This window comes from Hippoglossus stenolepis, chromosome 20 (assembly GCF_022539355.2).
Source record: "Hippoglossus stenolepis isolate QCI-W04-F060 chromosome 20, HSTE1.2, whole genome shotgun sequence".
NCBI classification, from domain to species: domain Eukaryota; kingdom Metazoa; phylum Chordata; class Actinopteri; order Pleuronectiformes; family Pleuronectidae; genus Hippoglossus; species Hippoglossus stenolepis.
The window spans coordinates 1,046,504-1,069,093 of NC_061502.1; the positions used below are offsets into that span (position 1 = coordinate 1,046,504).

Genomic DNA, 22,590 nt, shown 5'->3' on the forward strand with positions numbered 1-22,590 from the left:
TGTAAGTTGAAATTTAACAGATGAAAGTTGGCTATAATATACACAGCTCCAAGACTATTGGTCTGTGTTTGCTGAAGACATATTATCCCTGGCTACGAGATATGACACCGTGGAAGTCAACTCAACAGTGTGTGGATTCTACTTTATTCAGTGTCTCCCTGCTGTGTAGCTAATACTAGCTAACAGCTGTCTGCACATATCAGGCTGATGTCTTGTCAACACAAACAGTGCAGATGAATATGTGAACTGACTATTAGTTTCTGTCCTGTCTGTGCTCTAAGTGATCATTAAATCTCATGTCTGTATGGGACATGCATTTTTTAAAGCATGCATTTATTCCATTAATTTGCAAGGAAAACAAATCCTCAGCCCACTGTTTTATAACTAGGAAATGTGTGTAGCCTTCAATGTGCAAGTGAAATTTAAGTTCTCAGAATAAATCCTGAGAAGCCCTTAACACAAAATTGGTATATATTTAATACTAGTGCAGTGCAAAACAGGTATGTTTAGAATGGGCTCTTTGCTTGGCCTTTGGTAATGTTGGGTGCAGCTTTCTTTCTGAAATGCTCAAATGACCTGCAGTAATTTAGCCACGTCAAGTTAAGACCACCTGTGTCTGCAGAACCATGAAGCTGCGCCACCGCTGCTGCACAATGAGCTGTTCACCCTGAACACCCTGTCATAACTTACAACACCACTTTTTTTATTAGTCCCAGGTGCCAAGTGATGCAGAGCACTGGCTGCCTGTTTATTCATATTTTATTGATATTGAGCGTATTGCGTGTCCAAAGGACACTGCTCTTCCTTGGGCCCTTAACAATACATATGCCAGGTGTGAAGTCGATAACATGAATGGTTCTTGAGATATGCGTTCCACATACAGACAGAGATTCCTGGAACTAGTAGATCCATAACTGAATCATCAAGAATTTTATCAAATTAAATTCAGTCACTCAGTGACTTCTGTGACTCTTAGCCATCTCAGTCACAATGCAAAGAGTTTTCTAAGGCTCTGGAGAGAGAGGATACTTTATTGGTCCTAAAATAAGCAAATTTATTTATCCTGAAACTGAAAAAATGGATGGTCACCCTCACCCAAAGCAACTACTGCACACAAGCCTGTAAGGAACCTGGGGAAAACCCTGAAAGACGTAAAGAAAGAAAATTGACCACTGTAACAAAGTCATTGGCCGTTTTGCTGCCATCTATTATTTATTAAACCTGATGTCCAACCATGTACACGTACATCTATACTACTTGAAAACAACCGTTTTCTATTTAAAATTACCTCTGCCCACAAGTGTTTTAGCTCTGTATCAGTTTTAATCTCTATCCATACGCATATCATATGAACACTCACATACACTGGGCATACACGTGCCGGTGTTTGACTGGAAGGCATCCGCCTGCCGGTGTACACACATTGCACAAATAAGCTCATCTCCTAAGCATTTTAGCATTTGTATCAGTTTAAAATGCAGAATTTACCTGCACAACAGATGTTCACGAAGACAACAGTGTCAGCGACACTTGTAATTGATTACTAAAGTTGCATTCTACACTGGTAGCCAGGGTCAATGCCAGTTGTTTACTTCCAGAAGAGGGTCATGTGATAGGAGCATGACAAATCAGCGAAAGCGGCGTCATAACTGAAAAGACCCAATCAGCGAACAATGCCACGAACAATGATTGTCTACAGCACAGTTTGCCCATCCAGGCGTATCTGTAGCAAAGTTGATGCATTTTCAAATTAATATGTAGTAATATGATTGTTGCCAAACATGACACAGCGGGGGGAGAAAAAATGGGAAAATGAGGGGTACAGCGGTCGTCCTCCAACCAGGAGGTCGGCGGTTAGATCCTCTGCCTTCCCCATCTGCATGCCGAAGTGTCCTTGGGCAAGATACTCAACCCCTAAATGGCCCCTCATAGACGTTGAATGCACTAATTGTAAGTCGCTTTGGATAAAAGCGTCCGCCAAATGACATGTAATGATCATGATGATTAGTCTTAAGCCAATGGGAAAGACAACCTTCTTTAAGCAGGTTTACCTGTGTTTGAAAAACATGTATACATGTACTAATTTGAGTGTAAAAAGGGTAGTAGTGACCAGGTGGTCAAGAAAGTCAAGCATGCACAAAGACCCAGATATTGCAGAAGGTGGCTTGCACACAATTCCAGTTAATGCAATGTATCATCAATGTGTTAATGGATAACCATAAAATTATAATTCGTCGAAGCCGCCAGCTTCAAAGTTCATCAAGTTCTTCTGTCTCCATGTAGCAAAAATTACTTAATACAACTGTATTTAATCAAACTAAGACATAGTCTTTACAACTATAAAGTTCTGCAGATACACAAACTTAAAATGAACTTGTGCAAGTGTCATAAATGTGGATAATTTGTGAAGCCCCTGCAAGCGTGGAAAGCCAACAAAACACACACTGCAAAGGGACCAAGCACTGAGAAGGTAACAGCTAGAGGTGTAGTGGACTGTTGAGCACCTCAATGCATACAATTTAAAGCTTGAACTGAAGAGGACCATGAGCAGTGTGTGTAATGGAGGACTCCATTCAAAGCGAAGAAGTCAGGAGAACTCAACAGGGGGAGGGGGCTCCAGTAAGAGCCTCTCTTCCTGACAGCCACACACTGTAGTGGGGGAGGGTTAAAAACACCATGCCCTCTTCTGAAATGTACAGCTATGGGCATAATGTGATAGATCCTTCCCTCCCACCTAATTGATTCCCATTTGGCATTATAGGGTTAAACTTGACACTCTTACTTTGAAGAAAACACACACTGAATACGAACCTAAGTGGACAGGTCACTGAGCACAGAGCTGCCTGAGAGAATATCAAGTTATACTCGCATACATTCAGAGGTTTTAGCCTCTTAAAGAGAATATGTCCTGACACCCAAAAAAGGAGAAAGGTACACCAATCATATCCTGGGTTAAACTGGCTCTGCACTGTTGATCCAAACTACAAGCATTTGTGCTCCATCCACACACACTCATATGCAGTAATTATCCTACCCCTTGTGAGTAAGGAACAAACTACACACCCCCACCCTTCGTTCTGTGATGACAAGTTGTGCACAACACTGCAAATAAAAAGATCAGGAAACAGGTTTTTCAGGAAAGACTGTTTAAATGTTGGCACAGACATCACGACAACATGCCACAAACTCTGCTTCTTGTAGAAGCTCTCAAACACAAGTGTTGGTCGTGCTTATTTATTGTAAGAAAGGACACAACTACTGAGCCTGCTTCTTCACCTCTATCAACAAACACTGAGGCAACTTAGGTAACACACTCAAAGTTTAGATCTGTAATCTGTGCATTAGTCATGTTGATTTAGTGGCATATGGCTAATGACATCCAAACAAAGCAATTAGCATCCTGCCATTCTGTATAAGCACAAGATCCTTGTCATACACGCTCTGAGCAATCGTTGCGGAGTCTCCAAAGAGTGGCAAATCAGCAAGGCTTCCTAGCAACATATTTGCCCAGCTACAGGCACACATGGTTTCAGTTAGGGGTCTGCACCTATAAACAGTTGGCCATGGCAGCTTATTGGTCAGGAAGTGCAATGTTGACTGCAAGTCAAGAAAGGCACAAGCTGCTAATGAATGATATACACCCCTACAGTCTAGCTATGAAACACAGTTTAGATTGGAGGTGTTTAGAGGCCGACAGAGAAATGATTGTGAGGGTAGAGAGTAAAACAAGAAGCCAGCATTACAAAAACCACAGTCAAGAAGTGCTATAAGTACACTTCCATTTCTTAAATGCTGTCGTAAGAATAAAATACTGCGTATGAACATATGAACATAGGCCAATTACCTGCCAAAATGTCTGGTTGAGCCGACAGAGCCACAACCAACAATTTTCATAATTTGACTGGCGACTGATGTTAATATGAAGACCAGTCAGAGTGATACGACATGGAGAACCACACCATCAACACATCCTGATACCAAGTGGGCCACCACAAATGGCCAAACACAATGATTTGCAATAGGCTTTATTGCCACACTCTGCATGTAAATAATCTGACATGGTGTCCCAATCGCCAAGTTTGTGTTGCAATCACCATGATTAAATACGGTTGGGAGAGCATGAAAATAACCCACACGTAAAAAAAGGGAAAGGGAAGAAAACAAAGACCTTCTGCAAACCAGGAAAAGGTTTTTAAATTAGGACTAGATTATGTTCCATCAAAGCTTCGAAACAACTTCCATGTCTCGAGCAAGTTCGCAGAAAAACAGGACAAATGTTGCAGCCTGTGGCTCATCCCAGAACTTTGATAGTTGCTTCGCAGACACAAAAGAAACAGGACAGAGAAGACATTATCATGTTAGGTCCGTTTCCATCAGGATAAAGATCCCTCACATAAACTATACAGAGAAAACAAAGGAGGTGTCAGATGCGTCTCCTTCATCAGTTTCAATCTCAACTGCCCCACACACAGATAGATCATCGGATCCAAGGGGGACAGAGTGAACAGGTGAAGTGACGCCCTCCACACCTCACACATCAGACACACACACGCAGTTGTGAATAGTGTGTCCATTTAGTTCAACATTACAATCTAAGCCGACGTTCACTGTGGAAGCTCCGTTTGCATTATCCATGAAAAGGAGAGCAGAGTACCAGACCACCTAGCCTGCTAGGATACGACTCATGAGAAAGTTCCCATGTTCCACAAAATAGCGTCAGTGTTTTAGCAGAGGAATAAATGGCTGACTGGAGTGGCTTTATTGTGACGCCTGGTAGAAACAGCACGGTCCGTGCTGGAGCTTTAGTGGAGCTACAGTTTTGTGATTTAACGTTTCCATCCACCGCTGCTCCTGCGACGTTTCAACGAAGAGCTCAATGGAAAAACTAGCCCAACATGGGCTACAAAACATGTAGCGTCAGTCAGCGCCAGACTAAAATAAAAAGACACAACATGTCTATTCACACATATTCCTGTTGAACCAGACTCGGGGTGGAAGTTTACGAACGTGTTTGAAACTTTAGACTGATTTGTAACTCGGCCGAGTCGAGAGCAGCCTCCAACACTAACTAAGTTAGCTAACCAAGCTAGCTGTCTGCTGTAGACAAAAACTTTTTCCACATCTGAGAACTTTTTCCTCTCAAACAGCGTGGGGCCGTACACAGCGGCGCTGATCGCACAACACGTAAAACACGTTAAACACTTCGTAGTAACGCTATTACAGCGGGTTTCTCCTCCGTCGCTAACTCGCGGAGCCTAACTAAATGCAACTTACTTTGCTTCCTCCGCCGCCGCCGCTCCCCGGGCCGCCTTCAACACCCGAGACCGCCGCCGGACCTCCAGAGGGCCGCGGAGCTGGGAGAGGAGTAGCCGGGAGGGCTCCAGCTACTACCAGGCAGACGAAGAGCCAACTGCACCGAGGCCCCGGGCCTTGAGTGTCCTCGAAATAGCGCCAGGGGAGGGACACGGCGCCTCAGCCCTCCGCCGCTTGACAGAGACTCGGGAATACCTTTTTGACAGCTCCTCTTTTTCAGCCCCCCCTCCCCTCGACGGCCCTTCACTTTTCTCTTTTTCCTCACTTCCAGCAGATACGAATCAAAATACTGTCACAGAATATGGCGGCTGCATAAGCACGCTATTATCGCGAGAGTGACTTTTTCTTTTTTTCACTTTCCCAAAGTTGTGCTGTGGGAGGGAGGAGAAAGTTGTGAGTGAGCCGAGGTGTGCTGTGGATGGAGTGTGAGTGTGAGAAGGACTCTGGTGTGAGGAGTGTGTGAGAGAAGCGGGAGGTGTTAGAAAGGAGGTGTCGGTCTGACTTGCAGACAGTGACAACAACGTGTAAAATATATGTTTGTATCATATCTTACCTTTAATCATGGAGGCTGGAGGTCAGAGGTCAGCTACAGAACGAGTGTTGTGTTCATTGCATTGTTTAAAGGGACAGTTCACCGAAAAATTGACAATTCACTCATTATCCTCTCAGGGATAAACAGCGTTGCATCCAAGACAATTGAAGTAAGAAAAAGAAAAAAACTGAAATAAACACCCCCTCGTTTGGTTCACACCAGCTCAAACCATTTCTACTTCACAAAGTAGGGCTGGTCAGAAAACAGCTTATTTATTTACATTTTTTATCACTTATTGACTTCCTAGTTGATTTGCTATATTTAGTCACTAAAAGTATGAACTCGTCTCCAAAAGGAAAGGAAACATACTCAGGTGTGAACTGCAATCACAGCAGCAGATCAGTGCTCTGACCAGAGAGGAGCTCATAAACCGATTCAGAAGTTTGTACTTTGTTGTCCTGCTTGTGTAAAACACTCACAGTCCAGATAGGTTGGTAAACCTGAGTCTTTAAAGATGAATCACTTTTGTTCTCTGACTCTAAGTTCATGTTCCACGTCGCTGTTGCTCAGCAATTTGTGGAGAGGATTCTGTTCAAGCTAGACCACAGGATTAATGGTAATGATTGATTTATAAATATGAGGCTTTTACCCTCTATCTGATTTGACTTATCCAACTTTGTAAACAGTTGACAAGATTCGATTGGGATGTGCACAGGCTCTTTAGGCTAAGTGCTGGAAGGCAAGCCTGAAGAGCGGAGAGGGAGAATCTGGCAACTGAGAGCAAAACACAATGTGTTTCTGTATTGGAAGATTGTTAAAGCACTTGGTTCGTCCACTCACTGGGGGCTGCCAGAGAGCAATTACAGTGTGTTCTTACAACTTTCTCATCTTTTCTCAGTTCAATTAACTTTATATTTAAGTTTCATTTCTTTTTCTGGAATGTAGGATGACAACTGAGCAAACAGCTGCTCTTAAAGCTGTTCAGAGTTTGTAACAGTATTTTCAGGGGGTTCCATTGTCAGAATGAACTTTTACTAGTTTTATGTTTCAATTATATATTTATTATGTACATTTTGGTTTTAATGTGAATTCATAACAGAAATTTAATCCAAATGATATCACTGTACGTGAAAGCCCCGTCTGGATGATTTTATTGTAACTATGAAACAATAAAAAATTCAATGCAACAGAGGAATTTGTATTTTGAAAAAATCTTAACTAATAAACATTGTTATGCAATAAAAATATGCTTTGATAATATTTGATGTCAATGACATTTTTTCCTGGTGGTTGGTTGCTGAGGCCACATCACGTAAATCCTCAGGGCATTATGGGATTTCATTATTTGTTTCAAGAGAGTTTTTGATGTTATTTGATCAAAAGGAGAAGTATATGTTGTTCGTATTTCAGAAACTTCTATGTTTCCATTAGAATTTAGTTGTCATGCATACGGTAAAGTAAAAATCCATCAGGAGGTGGTTTCCAATCTGTTAGCTGGTGATTCACGATTAATCAGGCTTACTGGTCTGTAGCTGGAAGTTAGGGTTGAGCCTGTTGAGCTGTGTTCATGTGTGTTTGGGTATATGTCATGACCATTCTGCTAAAGAGAGGAGATTCGAGTGTTCAAAGAATTCTGTTTGGTTGCCATCAGACATGAGGTTAGTTTTTTTTCATTCGGCGTGGGCACCATCAACAGGTGTCCCATTTACTTTTTCTTCCCACGACATTGATGTGTACCACTTCTACTACTCACTGCTTCTGGATGCATTAACCCACACATGGGGTGAGGGAGAAAACAGATGCATGTGGGAACCCTCATGAAAAAGGATGCCGCATTTGTTCTTCGGTGAACTGGGTGGAAACATATGGCGTCTCTTGTGTCGGCATAAAGCAGTGACTCAAATGCACACGCACGCACACACACACACACACACACACACACACACACACACACACACACACACACACACACACACACACACACACACACACACACACACACACACACACACACAAACTGCTATCTCCCACAGACCGTGACCTCCCTGACTCTAGGTTTGAAGCCCCGGGAGCAGAAATCCCCTTCAGTGCGAGCAACAGAATGACTGCACAGGGCAGCCTCTTATCCTCTCTGACCAGTCCTTTCACAATATGAGTATTTATTACTTCTGACAATACCTGATATTGGTGTGGCTGGAGGCGTGGGGAGAATAATGTTTCAAACAAATCAAAATTTCGTAAGAATTTCCAGTGACTCAACCTTGTGAATAATGCTGTATTATACACAGTGGTGCTCATAGCACAACATTGAAATGATTCAACATTTCACAGCAATGCTATTACACCAAAGTTTAACATGTACACAGCAGCAGCAGTCTAAGAAAGCAGACATAAAAACCTGCTGCTGCACTCTGCTGCTGTAATCAGCTACACTCCTCAGGCCTTTTGGAGGAACGAGGCCGGCCACCCACAGTCTTGGAATGGAAACAGGCCTGTTTCTCACAGTCTGAGGACAGCTTGTCATGGGTCAGCAGTTTAGATTTAGCTCTGCAGAGGGTCTCCAGTCATTATTCCCCTCTTAAGTGCACTTCTGTGCTTGTCCACTGGTCATTTTGAGCAGGTTATGCAGCCACTCCAGTGCTAACAACCTCGACACAGGGGCAACAGAGAGAGCAGGAAGTTGTTCTCAAACTTCCAAAGGTGTCATATAAATGAAAAAACAAAGTGCACTCACACAGATTACAACAACATGTTTTATTATTGGAACCTTGAAACTGATTAAGAGAGTAGCTCCTGCACATTGACTTTTGATCCACAGGTTTATTTTCAGTCCCAGCTGCATCTTGTAAGTTCAGAACGGTTTAAAGGGAAAACTCAGTCATTCCCAGTGAGTGGGAACACAGAGAAAATTACACATCAGATATATCAGGTGGTATAGATTCAGATTTTGTTTGTTGGTTTGTGAATTCTAGGTGGACTCATGATACGGCAAATATGCATTAATTTTACTGTTTGCTGAATATATTGTATGAATAACAGTATATGAGAGGAGGTTTACCTGGCGCAGCACACATTTGTTGTCTAATTAAATACATACATTGAAATAGTCTGTGTCCTTCTTCCCAAATAGTGACAAAATGGTCAATAGTGACCAGCAGAGGTCCCCACATGTTATCAAATTCCTCATAGTTTATAATAATGACCAGCTAATTTGAACTTTTAATGGCTATTTTCTTTCTTTGAAAGCTGTGAAATTAGGCCATAGTATATAAATCAATCTTCCACAGTAGTATAGATCATCATATCTGCAACAGGCATGCTCTTTAGGTTATTTATTTAATTCTTAACAGCAGAATGATCGTAGCGCATTATTAGCCTCAAGAGCAGAGTCTACAGGAGGAGTTTCATCGGTTGCTAATATTTCATTTATGTATAGCTTTGGGGATGAATGCGAAAAAATCAATGTAACATTGGAAAAGACTGTGACCAGAATGGTGGCAGTTCTATCCCAGTCTTCCTCGTCTGCATGCCGAAGTGTCCTTGGGCAAGATGCTGAACCCCGAATGGCCCCTCATTGAAAAAAGTGCTGCCCATAGATGCACTGTATGAATGTGTGTGTGAATGTGTGAATGGCAAACTGTACAGTAAAGCACTTTGAGTGGTCATCAAGACGAGAAAAGCTCTATATAAATACAGACCATTGCAAAAGGTACAGAAACATGTACTCAAAATAAGTACCTGCGTAAATGTATCAACCGTAGTGTCTTTATATTGTGGTCAACACACACCTGTCCATAACAGCATTAACTATAAATGTTCTTAGCGTTCCTCTTTAATTATGTTAAGGTTATGAATAATTTAATGATTGATTTGTTTTAGCTCGCTCATTAAAAGTAATACAAAATCAGGAAGCTGAAAAGTTACCGACGTCAAACCTCAGTTTTATAAATAATATTTCTTTGACTCTTTAACCTGTGACATCCTGTTCCATGTATACTTTAGTGGTTTTTATTCCACACCTTAACAAGAAGCTGTTTTGCTCAATCATGTGTAGTGTTGTATCCTACACCCAACCAAAGTGGACCAATGAGCTCCAGTTTCAACGTGAGCTACATTCTTTGCATGTTCTCAGGCTCTGCGCTCTCGGCAGCAGCGATACCTCTATCATTAAGCCTAAAGAAGCTGCAGGACATTTAGATTTTTCCCTTTTTAAATGTATTCATTAACTTTAACTGACTTGGTAACCACATTAGTTTGTAGAATGCTGTTGTGAGATGTACAGAGAAATATCACTTCTACTTCAGCAACGCTCTGATTGATGTCTGATTGTAGCTTTACCTGGTCAAGTACTGCTCACCTTGTTTGTCCTGAACTGAAAGAAAGTTTCCATCAGACAAATTAATGAGTAAGCTGCAGGGAGGATAAGCTGCATAGTTTCATGAAAACTTGCAAGATAAAAGAATGGATCGTATAAAAAGATATTAACACAATATTAAATCAACTGATGGTATCGTGCAACACTAATGCATGTTTGAATATCTGTAGAAATACTGTAGAACTTGACCTAAGACTCAGTTGGATGTAACAGATAACAACACAATCAGTCTGGGCCTGTTTTAGAGCAGAGTGGAGAGTTTATTACTGAGAGGTAACTGAAATGTCAAGGTCTGTGGAGTGTAAGCATCAAGTTGTGGTTGGACGCTGCTCTGAGAGCAGACTGGGAGTGAGTGGTGAGATGGCAGAGCTCCAGACGCAGATCTCCTACCCTTAAGGTCAAACTGACACTGTGTGGATGGGTCCAGCACTTTCCCACTAGAAATAAAGTGAATAGAAAGGACACGTCTATTGTGGCAGAGCTAAAATGGCTGCTATTGTGGCTGATGAATGGCTGATAGAACATTAGGAAACAAATCCCCTGTATGCCCCATACATGTGAAGCTCAGCCAGAGTGACCATCGGGGTTTTGGTCACCTCTCCTACTGAGGGTCCTCTCCCCTGATTGTTTTTCGAGGCTGCAACATACTTTTTTTTTTTTAAAAGGTAGAGGGGTCTGAATACTTTGTAAATGCACTTTAGATTAAAACATTTTGGTAGAAATTCATGGTCCCCAAAGGATGATGTCTAGTGACGTTGGTGATCATATGACTTTTTATCTGGCAATTATGAGGTTTATTATGTTTTAGTCAAGAATCAGTTTAGCTCAGAATCAATTACCAAAAATGAAGCTTAGATATTTTGTTTGAATTGATAAATGGTAATAATGTTGGTGAGTCCTCAACTTTGTATCTATCGCAAACTTCTAGTCTTACAATATTAACTTTGGTGTTTGAATCTGAGACACTTGAATTATGCTGCAAAAACAATTTGAGTGGACATAAAAATTTTTCTATTTAGGCACAGCAGTAAGTAGACAATGAATTTTAGTTTGAAGTGAATGATTATTTTAAACTGCCCCTTTAGCACCAGCTTCACACAAGCCGGTCCCCATACCTGGATACCGGTGTCTGGAGGTAAGTTTTACGTCTTTTTGTGTAGTACTTTTGTTTTGCATGTGTAATTTGAGTGAACTGACCCTTGTTGTTGTGCCTAAGATCATTTTTGCATCCCCACCATTTGTACACATGAAAAAAAGTGCTGGTTTGTTTCTTTAACCACACGGTTTCTCCTGCTCCTGCTGTTGGGTCAAAGGGAGTAGGAAGCGGTTCAGTCACAGATGAACAGCTGGTTGGGTTACTCTGACCCAGCTGCTGATTCATTACTTTCCTGCTCTTCCATTATCAAACCGTCTGGATCCGTCTCTTGCAGTCAGAGGTTTAAACAACACACAGTGATGATGAGCAGGATTCCATGGAATGCAAATATGAACATTTCACCTATATTTTGTGCTGACAGCATCCTCTGTAAAAATGTAACCTGGGATCATGGCAGGGTCAGAGTGGGCTTATTCTGTGACATGTATTAAAAACAGCAATTGATACACACACCAACTGATAGAAGACAACGTTTCCTTGACTTGCTCACCAACGTCTGGCTATTGTCTCTGATATTAGCTTTTTTTTTGTACAACTTTATTAATTGATGGCTGTCGGGATTTGAAGAGGATTTCCACAAATAAAGTGTTTCAGAAACAAATTACCAACCCTACCTCTACCAAGCTAGCATTGTTTTTACTCCATGTGTGGTCTCCTGGCCTTATTGTTCATCTGACAATAATTGTGATTAAGATTTCATATCCTTCCAATTCATTCTATTTCACTTTTTGTATTGTTTCCATATTCCTCATACATCCTTTGTGCTAGCGTTAGGTATATTGGATTGCCTTTCGATCACTCCTCCGTTGATCCAGAGGAGTTCAGGACGACCAGCAAGCTGTTGATGTGCATTTAGCTGAGGGAAGTTAGTTAGCGCTGCATAGCTCGGACAGTGCCGTTATGAAAACCACACATAGTCTGTAAATAATAACTCAATTAGCTGAAGACATATCCATCTTGATCATTCTTGCTGACACCTACCAGCGCACAAGTTTTCAAATTAACAACAGTGTATGGATTAGATTTAACCCATGTTCTGCCCCACTCAGCAATGGTGTTAAAGTTAGGTTCTTTTTTTACCAAGAAGCTTTCTGAGTACAAATTCACCTGGGTGTTTGCTAAGTGAATGGGCCTCAGTCAGGAGTGTGGACACAGTGTGGACGGACAGTGGCTGGTCCGTCAGGTCAGCTTTAAGCTTATCAGATACTCGTGTACTTTGCACTTTAAAGGACTCTGTTCTATATTCCAATGAAAACACCCAAACCAACAATTCATGTATTTTATTCCACAGCCTGATACAACGCGTTAGTAAGTCACACTGTTCCATCAGCCCACACTTACACTTTCATACTGCCATCATAACTGATCAGAGAATCAAACGTGGAATATATTCATGTATCCTCTGGGCACTCCAAGCCCAGAGGATTCTGGGAACATAGGAATGCAGAAACATATTGCTGCTTTTTGTCTTTTCATGGGATTTGTTGACAGTAAGAATGTTGTCCACCTCATCCTTGAAAGGGGATTCTGTGTCCTTTAAACACCTGTTCTGTAGTTATTGTCAGAATCTGTGTCTGTCTAAGTTTAACTCTATTGTTTGATGTTCATGTCGTACTATAGTGTGTGTCATTCGTGTTTTCACCATGCTTCTGTCCCATCAGCGAGTGTTGTTGGAATGTCATGTAGTGATTATACCAGCCCCTTTTCATGCTGTGTCACGTCATGTTCTGTCCGTCACATGTACCTGCATGTAGGCACTGATAATTCTCAATAGTGTTGTGGATAAAATGTATTAAACTCAATTTTGATTCTAAATAGACCAAAGCATTTCTTCAGCTCAGGACCCCAGAGATTTGATTCGTACGACAGGTGCAGTTTACATGTAGATAGCATGTAGAGACCGCAGAAGTGACATTTACTCAGCTGACCCGAGGAGCAGCACAGACAGGGAAGAAAAAGGGATCAGTCTCCTGTGCTCTCTCCGAGTCATACGTTTTCAGTGGTGGGAGCACCACTGCAGGCGGGGCCGTCGATCTGCTGCTTCTGCCAGAACTCTCGAGGCTGGTGCTAAGTCTCAGCTTGCCTCCACTGGCTTCACTAGTCACACCACCAGCCCATAAAGAATGTTATGCTGCATGTAGCCTTTTACCTGACGCATCGTTTGGAATGTGTTGATGGTGAATCTAAGTGCTCAGATCCTCCACATATATTCACTAACAATAGTGTTTGTGATAACAAGAACAGGGTCCGTACTTTAACTCTCTATCAGTCAGACTAAATGTTTCATGAACAACTGTGTATCTCATATAACATTAGGCTACAGCTTTGACAAAAAAGGTAACAGCTGTCCTTTCATGGATGGGTAAATAAGAATTTGATCTTTTATTCTGTGCAGAGTTCTATCACTGGGCACAAATAACATTTAAGGGTTGTTTCACCCAAAAACACACCAACATATTCCAACTTGCCCCTCATGGGACCCCTTCATTCAGGTAGTTGTAGTTTTGCCCAGGTTCTATTGCTGAGATTTACCAACTGCAATAAAAAAAAGTGACTTTTCTATGAACAACCTGTTCATGTTATTCTGGATTATGTGCTGTTAAGATGTAGGGAAAGAGGTTTCAATGAAAATGTGTTTACTGTCAAATAGTTTTTAGATTGAATCAACTTGTTAGAAGTAACTTTAGTGCCTCCCATTAATATTATGTAATGATACCTGTGGACAATTCAAAGTAACAGTGATACCGTTTCTTCAAGTTGCTGTTTTATTCATTTTGTTTAGAAACATTATAACACGACACACAACTGAGAGAACGAGGTAAAGCTATTAAACTGGAGGAAGATGATGGCTGGAGACACGTCAGGAGGACATTTTAATCCAATGCTAGAGACGATCTTTGAAGAGAGTCAGAAGTTATCGTCTCTCCCACGACCATGTGCTGATTACACAATGACAAAATCAACTTCCTCCAACATTGTTAACCTAAACTCTTTTCCTGGCGAGGATGTAAACAGTAAATGTTTACAGCCTAAGCTTGTATTAAATTAAAGAAACTACTTACTTACTTGAATGTTGGAACCTTTATTTCCTGAACATAGTTTCCCACTTTTCCCCCTCCTTTAAACTTAAAGGTCGTAAAAATCCTCTTATTCTACACAGTTCCATATCATACTGCTGATAGGATAATGTTTACATACTGTATATTTTATGTGTGTATGATTTTATACGCACTTGAGCTAAATGAATCCTGACATGTTTTGCTGCACAGCACTAAAGCTTAAAAAGACACATTTGCAGGAAATATGTACATTTCAGAACAATGATGCTCATTCATAATGTTGCATTTGATTAGAAAAAGTAGGTCTGTCTTAAAATATATAGTGTTCTTAAGAAAAGAGTCAGCAGAATATATATATATATATATCATTGTATATGTGTGTGTGTGATAACATGTTTCTTAAGTGGACAGGGCTGGAGGACTCAGAAGGCGGCTGCCTCCTTGTAAATAAACCATCAACCTTGGGTGACATCAAGTGGTGAAACAGAGCTGCAACACTTCCAACAACTACTGTATGAATGAATGTGTTTGAGACAAGAGTTTTTTTTATTATAATAGAGGATATAAAATAAATATACATGTATTTTATTCTCATTTAACAGTCATTTGTACAGTGAAAGTTTGCAAAAAAGCAACTAAATAAATGTTTTCTTTATTTGAATATTCCTGCGTCAAACTATTGCTGCCTTATCAATAAATGCTATGAAAAGACAATACATTTAGGCCATGTCTATATTTCAAACTTGTATACATACACACCCGCCTGTATGTATGCACGCACACACACACACACACACACACACACACACACACACACACACACACACACACACACACACACACACACACACACACACACACACACACACACACACACACACACACACACACACACACACACACACACACACACACACACACAGAGAGAGAGAGAGAGAATAGAAGTAAAGACAGACACCCCAACCTGCAAATCATTCAGCTGATGCAGCTCACACAGAGCTTTGGGGAAATAAGTCCATTGGAACATATTTGATTGAACAGTTGTTTAAGTTTTTCTTTTTGAGAACACTGTACTAAAATGTCTTACACAACTGCTCTCTTACAAAAGATGATCTGATGGGAAAGTCAATGGGACCACAGTTTGTAACATTTTGTAGCCAAACAACTTTCATCTGAGTGACATGAGGGGCTTTGAAGGCATCGCAGAAACTGAGCTTTGCAGGTGGAGTGTCAGTCTGTCTGTACAAACTGTAAGGAGGGAGACAATAAGTGCTTTTGTTCTCTATTGGAAAAAGACAGGCACATGCATTACTATTAAAAGGAAGGAAATGTGAAAGGGAAGAGAAAATGGGCGAGTGGTGCACTAGATTTCCTACAGGAGTGTACTAATGTATGTCCGTCCATATCTACACATACAGGAGCATCATCTGCCTTATAACTCTCAAAGCACTGCCAGAATATTAGTGTCTAAAGCAAGACATTAAAAAACATTAAATATATATTTTTTATTTTACCACTAAATATTTGAGCAACGACAGTGCATTAAAAGACAATTCTTGTATCAATATCTCAATGAAAAAATTCTTAAAATGTGTTTTTATGTACAGCATCTCAAAAACATATGAATAACTGCGCTTAAGTCATGTGTGAGGACGATATCTATCAGAGAGAACAAGAGATAATCCTCCGTCAGGATTGTTTGCAGTCTTCAGAGGTGGGACACGATGATGTGAAACAAAACACAGATATATCTGCAAGCATCCACATTGTGTAAATAACAATATGCTACATAGTAAAAACCCAAAGAGCGAACAAAGGAGATGTGAAATTACAAAAATATATACACACACGCTTACAAAAACAAAAATTCTTAAGAAGGTAAATGGGTGAAAAAGGCACCATCCACACAAATAAAAACGTGGATAATTATCATTCCTGTAGAAATGGTGATTCTGTGGAATATGTGCATGAAACAGAGCACAAGAAGCTGATCCAAAACAACGTGACCTTCATCCTACTGTACATCGAGGAAGCATCAACACATTCAGTAAGGAGACATGCTTTCATGTGACCATAGAGACATGCAATAAAAAGAAATAAGGTCTGGTGATGTCCGGTTTGTCTGACAGAGGTCCCTTTCTATAGCTACTAGAGTTAAGGCAGAGGACATTAAAAAAAATGGGTATTTTACAAAGATGAATGGAAATAATAAATATGATTGTATATTTTTCATATATATATTTTACAATGGTTCATTTAGAGAATATTTGAAAATGCTGTGAAAAAAAGGACATAAGTGAGTGTTGTCTTGAACTACTAAATGCAGTATTACACAAGAAATGAATACACCCATCAAAATATAACAAAACCTGTCAACTGCCAAAACCTAAGCACAGGTGAAAGCTTTACACTGGGATTTACTTAGATTTTTGCATAGGAGTTGTTTGGCAGTAATTTGTCCGACAGAGCCGTGTGCTCAATAATACTTGTGACCCCTTGTTTGAGTGGATAGAGAACCTTTACAACTAAGTGTCTGAATGTATCCTCACTGAGTGACTTCAAACAAACACACTAAAGGGAGGAGAAAACCTTCGGATAGCTGCTGGTTTGAATCCCCATCAAATGTGAGTCAACGGGGCGTGTTCACCTGGGTGTGTCTGCCAGACTGTCGCAACACAGGAGTGGAAACAATGAAACAATAAGTTTACACGTACATTTCATTACCTGGAGTTTGTCCTTAAAGCTGCACTAATAGATATTTTTACACTGACAATGGATGACATTACTTTGTGTAATGTGAAAGGTGCCATGACAGTGAAGGACCCACAGAAAATGATCAACTGACGCTGCACTCTGTTGGGCATGTTAGCCCCTTTTAGCCCATCGTTTTGGTTTTGAAGCCTGCCACTCTCGTCACCTTAATTTACAGCCATAGGCAAAAAAGTGGCAGCTAAAGAAGCAGGGGAGACCAAACCAGAGCTAAAAGAAGGGTTGTGTTCAGGTGGCCAGAGAAGGAACTGTTTGCAAATACGTATCAACTTTATAGAGAGCCAGAGTGAAGCTGCCTACATAGTAGACATTTAAACAAGTTATGATGCAAGTATCCATTCTGGTGCATTTTCATGCGAGGTTCCTCCTCTAATAACAAGTGCTCTTTTATCTTATAATAATGATAGTGAACCCAGGATCACCACTACATATTTTAGAAATAACAAGCTGCAGGATCAGAGTCGAACCTGGAGCCGGACTTTGGCTCTCTATAAGGAGGCTTGGTCCTCGTTACACTGCCCTCGTTACACTTGTGAAAAACAGGAAATGAATGCAACTTAAAAACCCAAAGTATCTGTTCTGCAAAGGTTGTTAGTCCACCAAGCACTTAAGTGAGTTCTTCAAATGTGTTGTTCAGAACAAAGTAAAACGATTGGACCTAAATCCTTGAAGTTCATCAGTATTGATCTCAGATTGTTTTTTGCCAAAAGTGAAAGAACTAGATGTCTGTCATTTTACAGAACTGACAGAGTTTGGATGGAAGAGACTCTGACCTGTGACATGGACAGTAATTGATCCACCTGAACGACACAGTGTAGAGGAGCGGAGGAGTCACACTCATCAATGCATGGAACAAAAAGCCATGTTGAGATATTTTAAGATGATGACATCCAATAAAAATAACCACTGTCTGACTGAGAGCGAGGCAGGCGGCTTTTTTACATCTGTAAAAAATAATGGAATTCTGGTCACAACAATAACATCAGTTTGATACTAAAACTGCGTTTTCTGATGAAGACTGCTTTACTCTGGTTGTACATTTACAGTTTAACCAACGACAGAGGGCCAGTTCTCTCTTCAGCCACAGAGTGTCAGTGTTTCCCACTGCAAGCGACACGTCTGACAAACACAGCCACCCCCTCCCTCCAACTCCTGCAGTCTCCACGTCTGTCCTGCTGGAGCACATTGCAGGAGCAGAAACAGTTGAGTCACTGGGTGCGTTCTTTAATACAACCTGCCCTGTGGCCGGTCATGTGACTGGGCAGGGCCAGTGAGGATGGAGCACACTGTGGGGAATCAATAGTGTGAAGCAAATATGATGCGGGGGAATGACACATATGTAAAAATAAAAGTAAATATGTAAAAGTAAATATGTGTTAATAACCAAATGTACTTTGTGGCCCATTTCATAGTGTAATATATAGAATATACTGAATGAGTATTTATAGTGGTGTATGATAATCTCTGTAGCATTTTACTATAGTTGTGGTGCAGCTCATTTGAAGTACTTCCCATAGTTCAGTCTCTAACAGTTCCTCAATCTTCAAAATACAATTCTGACTATAGCTGCGTCCTAAAACCCTTACTTTCATTTTTCTCTACTGTAAATGCCGTCATACTATTTGAACCTGTGTCTGAACTTCTGAAAGATAAAACTTGATTTAAAAAGAAAAAAACTTGAATGTTTTAGTTCTAGCTTCTGAAGCTCTGAATTAAATAAAGTGGAGCAAAGAATATTTGAAATGTATTGGAGTAGACGTAAAAAGTAGCATGAAAAGGAACTACAAGTAGTATAAGGATGGGATATTTTGCCAAATTTGCCACTGTACACGTTATATTCCTGCCTATTTATTGGCAAAGTAATGTCTTCCAGTTTTGACACTTTTTCTGTACAGATTAAACAAACACAATACCAAGTGTATATCAGCTCTAGAAGCACTCGCAGGTGGATCTTGTCTCCTTCAGACAAAGCCAGGCTAGCTGTTTCCCATTTTATCAGTCTTTATGATAAGCTAGCTGGCTGCTGGTGGTTTTGTGATTATGATAAAAAAGGACAAACTAGATAAGAATTCTTGCTGTAGGGGCAGCGCACATTGATGACCTCTGGCTTGTATTAAAAAATGCACCCACTGTCTTTAAATGTGCCCAGTCTCTGTGAAACGTCTGCTCCGTGCTCGGCCAGAGGGTCAGAGTGGAAAAGGAGACTAAACTCCCCCCACATTTGTTCCAGCGTTTTGCGGATTGGTTCAGCAGTCAGTGCAGTTCTAGTAGGTAACATGATAAACAACATAAAAAAAACATACTGCCGTGTGCGCACACAGACACACACACACACGGGGCAACAATGATAATGACAACAGAACCTTTAAAAAAAACAATCTGACATCAGGCAGTAACAGTCTCAAGAAGCATATAGGGGGCTGTACTGTTAGCTGCCCTGTACGTTTATGTGCACATTCGTGTTCACAAACCTTGGGAGTCTTTAGGGTCCATGATAAGATGGGTGTCACAACAAAGTGTCCATCAACAGCTCTGCTGACCATAGACAAACGGTGTCCAACCCCCTGAAACCGCTGTGGCGGTCAGAGGACATAAAGCCTGGCTGTCGGATGATTCTTATCTCTACATGTAGTGGATGTAGTAAGTCAGAATATACAGAGCTGTGTACTAATCTTACTTTCCAAATCCAGATCTAGATAGAGAGAATTCTAAATACAGAAATACTATAATAAGATTAAGTGAAATTGCGCATTTATTATTTCCCTGCAATAGCATCAGCTAAAGAGCTGATTATTCTCTGTGTAGAAACATTGACTCCTTCTTAAAAGGACAGGCTTAGCCTTTCTTTTGATTATCCAAGGTAATAGTACACTAGAGATGACAGGATGAAAGGCCCTCTCCTCTCGTGTTCATTTCATCTGATAGTTTCCATATGTAACAATATGTACAATGACATCAACTATCAAGGTAAACTTGAAAACTCTAGCAAACAAGCGAGAAAAAAAAACGAATAAAAAAAGGTGCTAGATAATGTACATATATATATATATATATATATATATATGAACACATCTGCAGTTCTTCCTCGTGAGGAGCATTGTGTTTGTAAGTGCCATGGTTCTGAGTCTCTGTGTGTGATGCCTTCACATCTATCTTACATTACTTTCAGTTGAGTTACAAATAGTTCACCAGCCTGATGAGGCAGAACTTCTCCTTACATTTTTTGGTTCCTATGTTTGTTTGCCTTCATGTATAAGTGCTGCTGAAGGCTGTCGGGTAAGAGGTCAGAGACAGGGGAGGGTTGGAAAGGAGGTTGGCTGACTTGGAATGATGTAATGCACAGAGCGAGGTCCGACAAGGAAGTGAGAGCCGAGGGCGTCGGCTGACGTCTGCTGAGGTTGTTGAGGGTTGTCTGAAGGAGGAGGAACAGACTCCTCTGCTGGTTTACGAGTGTCTGGGAGCCTCAGTAACGGTGTGTTTGGTGGGTGTACTGGGAGCTCTGCTGGGATGATGATGAGTATCCCATGGTGCTCTGGGGTTGGGTGGAACCTTGGACGTTGCTCTGGTAACCAAGGCGGGAGCCGGAGTGCTGATGGAGAGGCAGAGAGAAGGATGGAAAGAAAACATAGCAGTGAGCAGCTCGATTCAACCGACACCTTATCTCTGACATGTGTGTGTGTGTAGTCAATATAATGTGGTTTTGAGCAGGTTGACAGGTCGTCAAATGCAGTGGTTCCAAAACAAGAGATCAGGACCCCTCAGGAGGAATCAAATAACATTTAAAAAGGAATATTTGTTTTATTAATTGTTATAAAAGACAAAAATAGTACATCAACTAAAAATAAAATCATGCTAGCAAAACTATTACAGCAGCTTTCTGATGTTATTTATCCCCACATGACCCCTGAGGAGAGGTGGACAGAGTAGTGGTAGCATCCGTTGCCGCAGGTCAATAACAGCACCACAAGAAGAACTTAATGTACACTGTTTCAAACTGGCACTGCCATTTTGAAACATTTGATTCACCTAATGAAGAATCTACTTGTTATTTATTCATTAACTAAATTATTACTCCCCAATTAAAGTATTTGTGGTTTTTGGTGGAATCCTTTGTCCCCAGCATTTGGCCACCGACTCTGGGCAGCTCATCACATCCTGACTTCGGCTCTAAACAAGATACAGCGGTGTCGATCTTAACATCGAACTCTTGACAGAGATATTACAAATTTTGAATCTATTCCTTTAGAGGCAGTGGTGGAAAGAAAGTAATGTACTTAAGATTTGCATTTCATGTTACTTCATGCGCCTATTGTAATGCACTACACTGCAGAGGGAAATACTTCACTGTATTCATTTAATATCTACAATTACAATAGCTATAGTTGCTTTTTTTCAGAATAAAATGTAGAAGTCAGTGAATCAATGATGTTACTGTACATACACTGTTCCAAACTAGTTCCACTACAGTAAAAAGCTGCCTATACAATCTAATTAATAAACTATATGTCAGTCACAGGGGCAGATTTTGTTTTACTCTTAGTCAATATATTATTAATTAATTGAATATAAAGGAGCTTTTTCGAGTGACCCTAGTGACATCACGGTGGTCTTGAGTTTACCTGAGAGACTATGAATGAAGAGAGAGCCTGAGATGCACACTGGGGGCAGGGGAAAGGAAATTGTATTATGGGAATTGTAGGTCAAGTGTTTAGGAGCTTGACCCAAAGTAAGTGAAAAAATCTGAATATCTTGGCCTTTGCTGCTTTGATTTCTTTTTCAAGAAGTCTGTCTCTGTCCTCACTTGTCCCCCAATTTGATGCTCTCATTTAAACAATAACACCAACAGTTCAGGCCAGGACCAGATCCATTAACTCACAGATACAAGAGCTCCGCAGAGTCAGAGGATGACAAGAAGCTGCCTGTGAGGAACAGGCACTTCAGGTCTACACTTGTGCAACAATGCATCCTTCAGGAGAATGACTGGAGAGTGGTGCATGGTGGGATAGTCTGTAGGATAGTGGGATGTGGGATCAATGAGGGTAAATGTAGGACGCTAACAGTGACGCACAGTCAGACAGCTAGCCACCCTTCTGGTAGGCCAGGCCACTCAACTGATTTATTTATACATCTGCTGAAGCCTGACAGTCACCAGCTGTCTCACATGCAGCCTCAGCCCCTGCTATATACACTCAGTATGCACTTCATTAGGAACACTTAGCTAAAACAAATGCTGTCCTGCCAGAAACCCTTCCTTCATCATGAACACAATGTTTATATATTGAAATTAGCCATTGGTTGAATTGTATGATGTGCAACTCTTATTTATGTCACATTCACTGATATAAAAACATCCATCTGTCCATAGAACGCATCACAATTCCAAAAG

The 22,590-nt window shown here is 40.8% G+C and overlaps 2 protein-coding genes across 3 annotated transcripts in view; both read right to left on the reverse strand.

Annotated features, from left to right (window-relative positions):
* The window catches only part of tab2 (TGF-beta activated kinase 1 (MAP3K7) binding protein 2), a 47,762-nt gene extending 42,106 nt beyond the window's left edge, over positions 1-5,656 (reverse strand). The window contains exon 1 of one of the 2 annotated variants that reach the window (XM_035143490.2): positions 5,275-5,656. The gene's annotated coding sequence lies outside the window, so the exon portion shown is untranslated. The remainder of the gene's footprint in view (positions 1-5,274) is intronic. The other variant, XM_035143489.2, reaches the window with a different exon arrangement.
* A 10,269-nt stretch (positions 5,657-15,925) lies between these two features.
* Positions 15,926-22,590, reverse strand: part of cdk19 (cyclin-dependent kinase 19) — a 57,608-nt gene continuing 50,943 nt past the window's right edge. Inside the window, exon 13 of the mRNA XM_035143994.2 lies at positions 15,926-20,793. Coding sequence (XP_034999885.1) covers positions 20,668-20,793 — 126 coding nt within the window. The 3' untranslated portion in view covers positions 15,926-20,667. The remainder of the gene's footprint in view (positions 20,794-22,590) is intronic.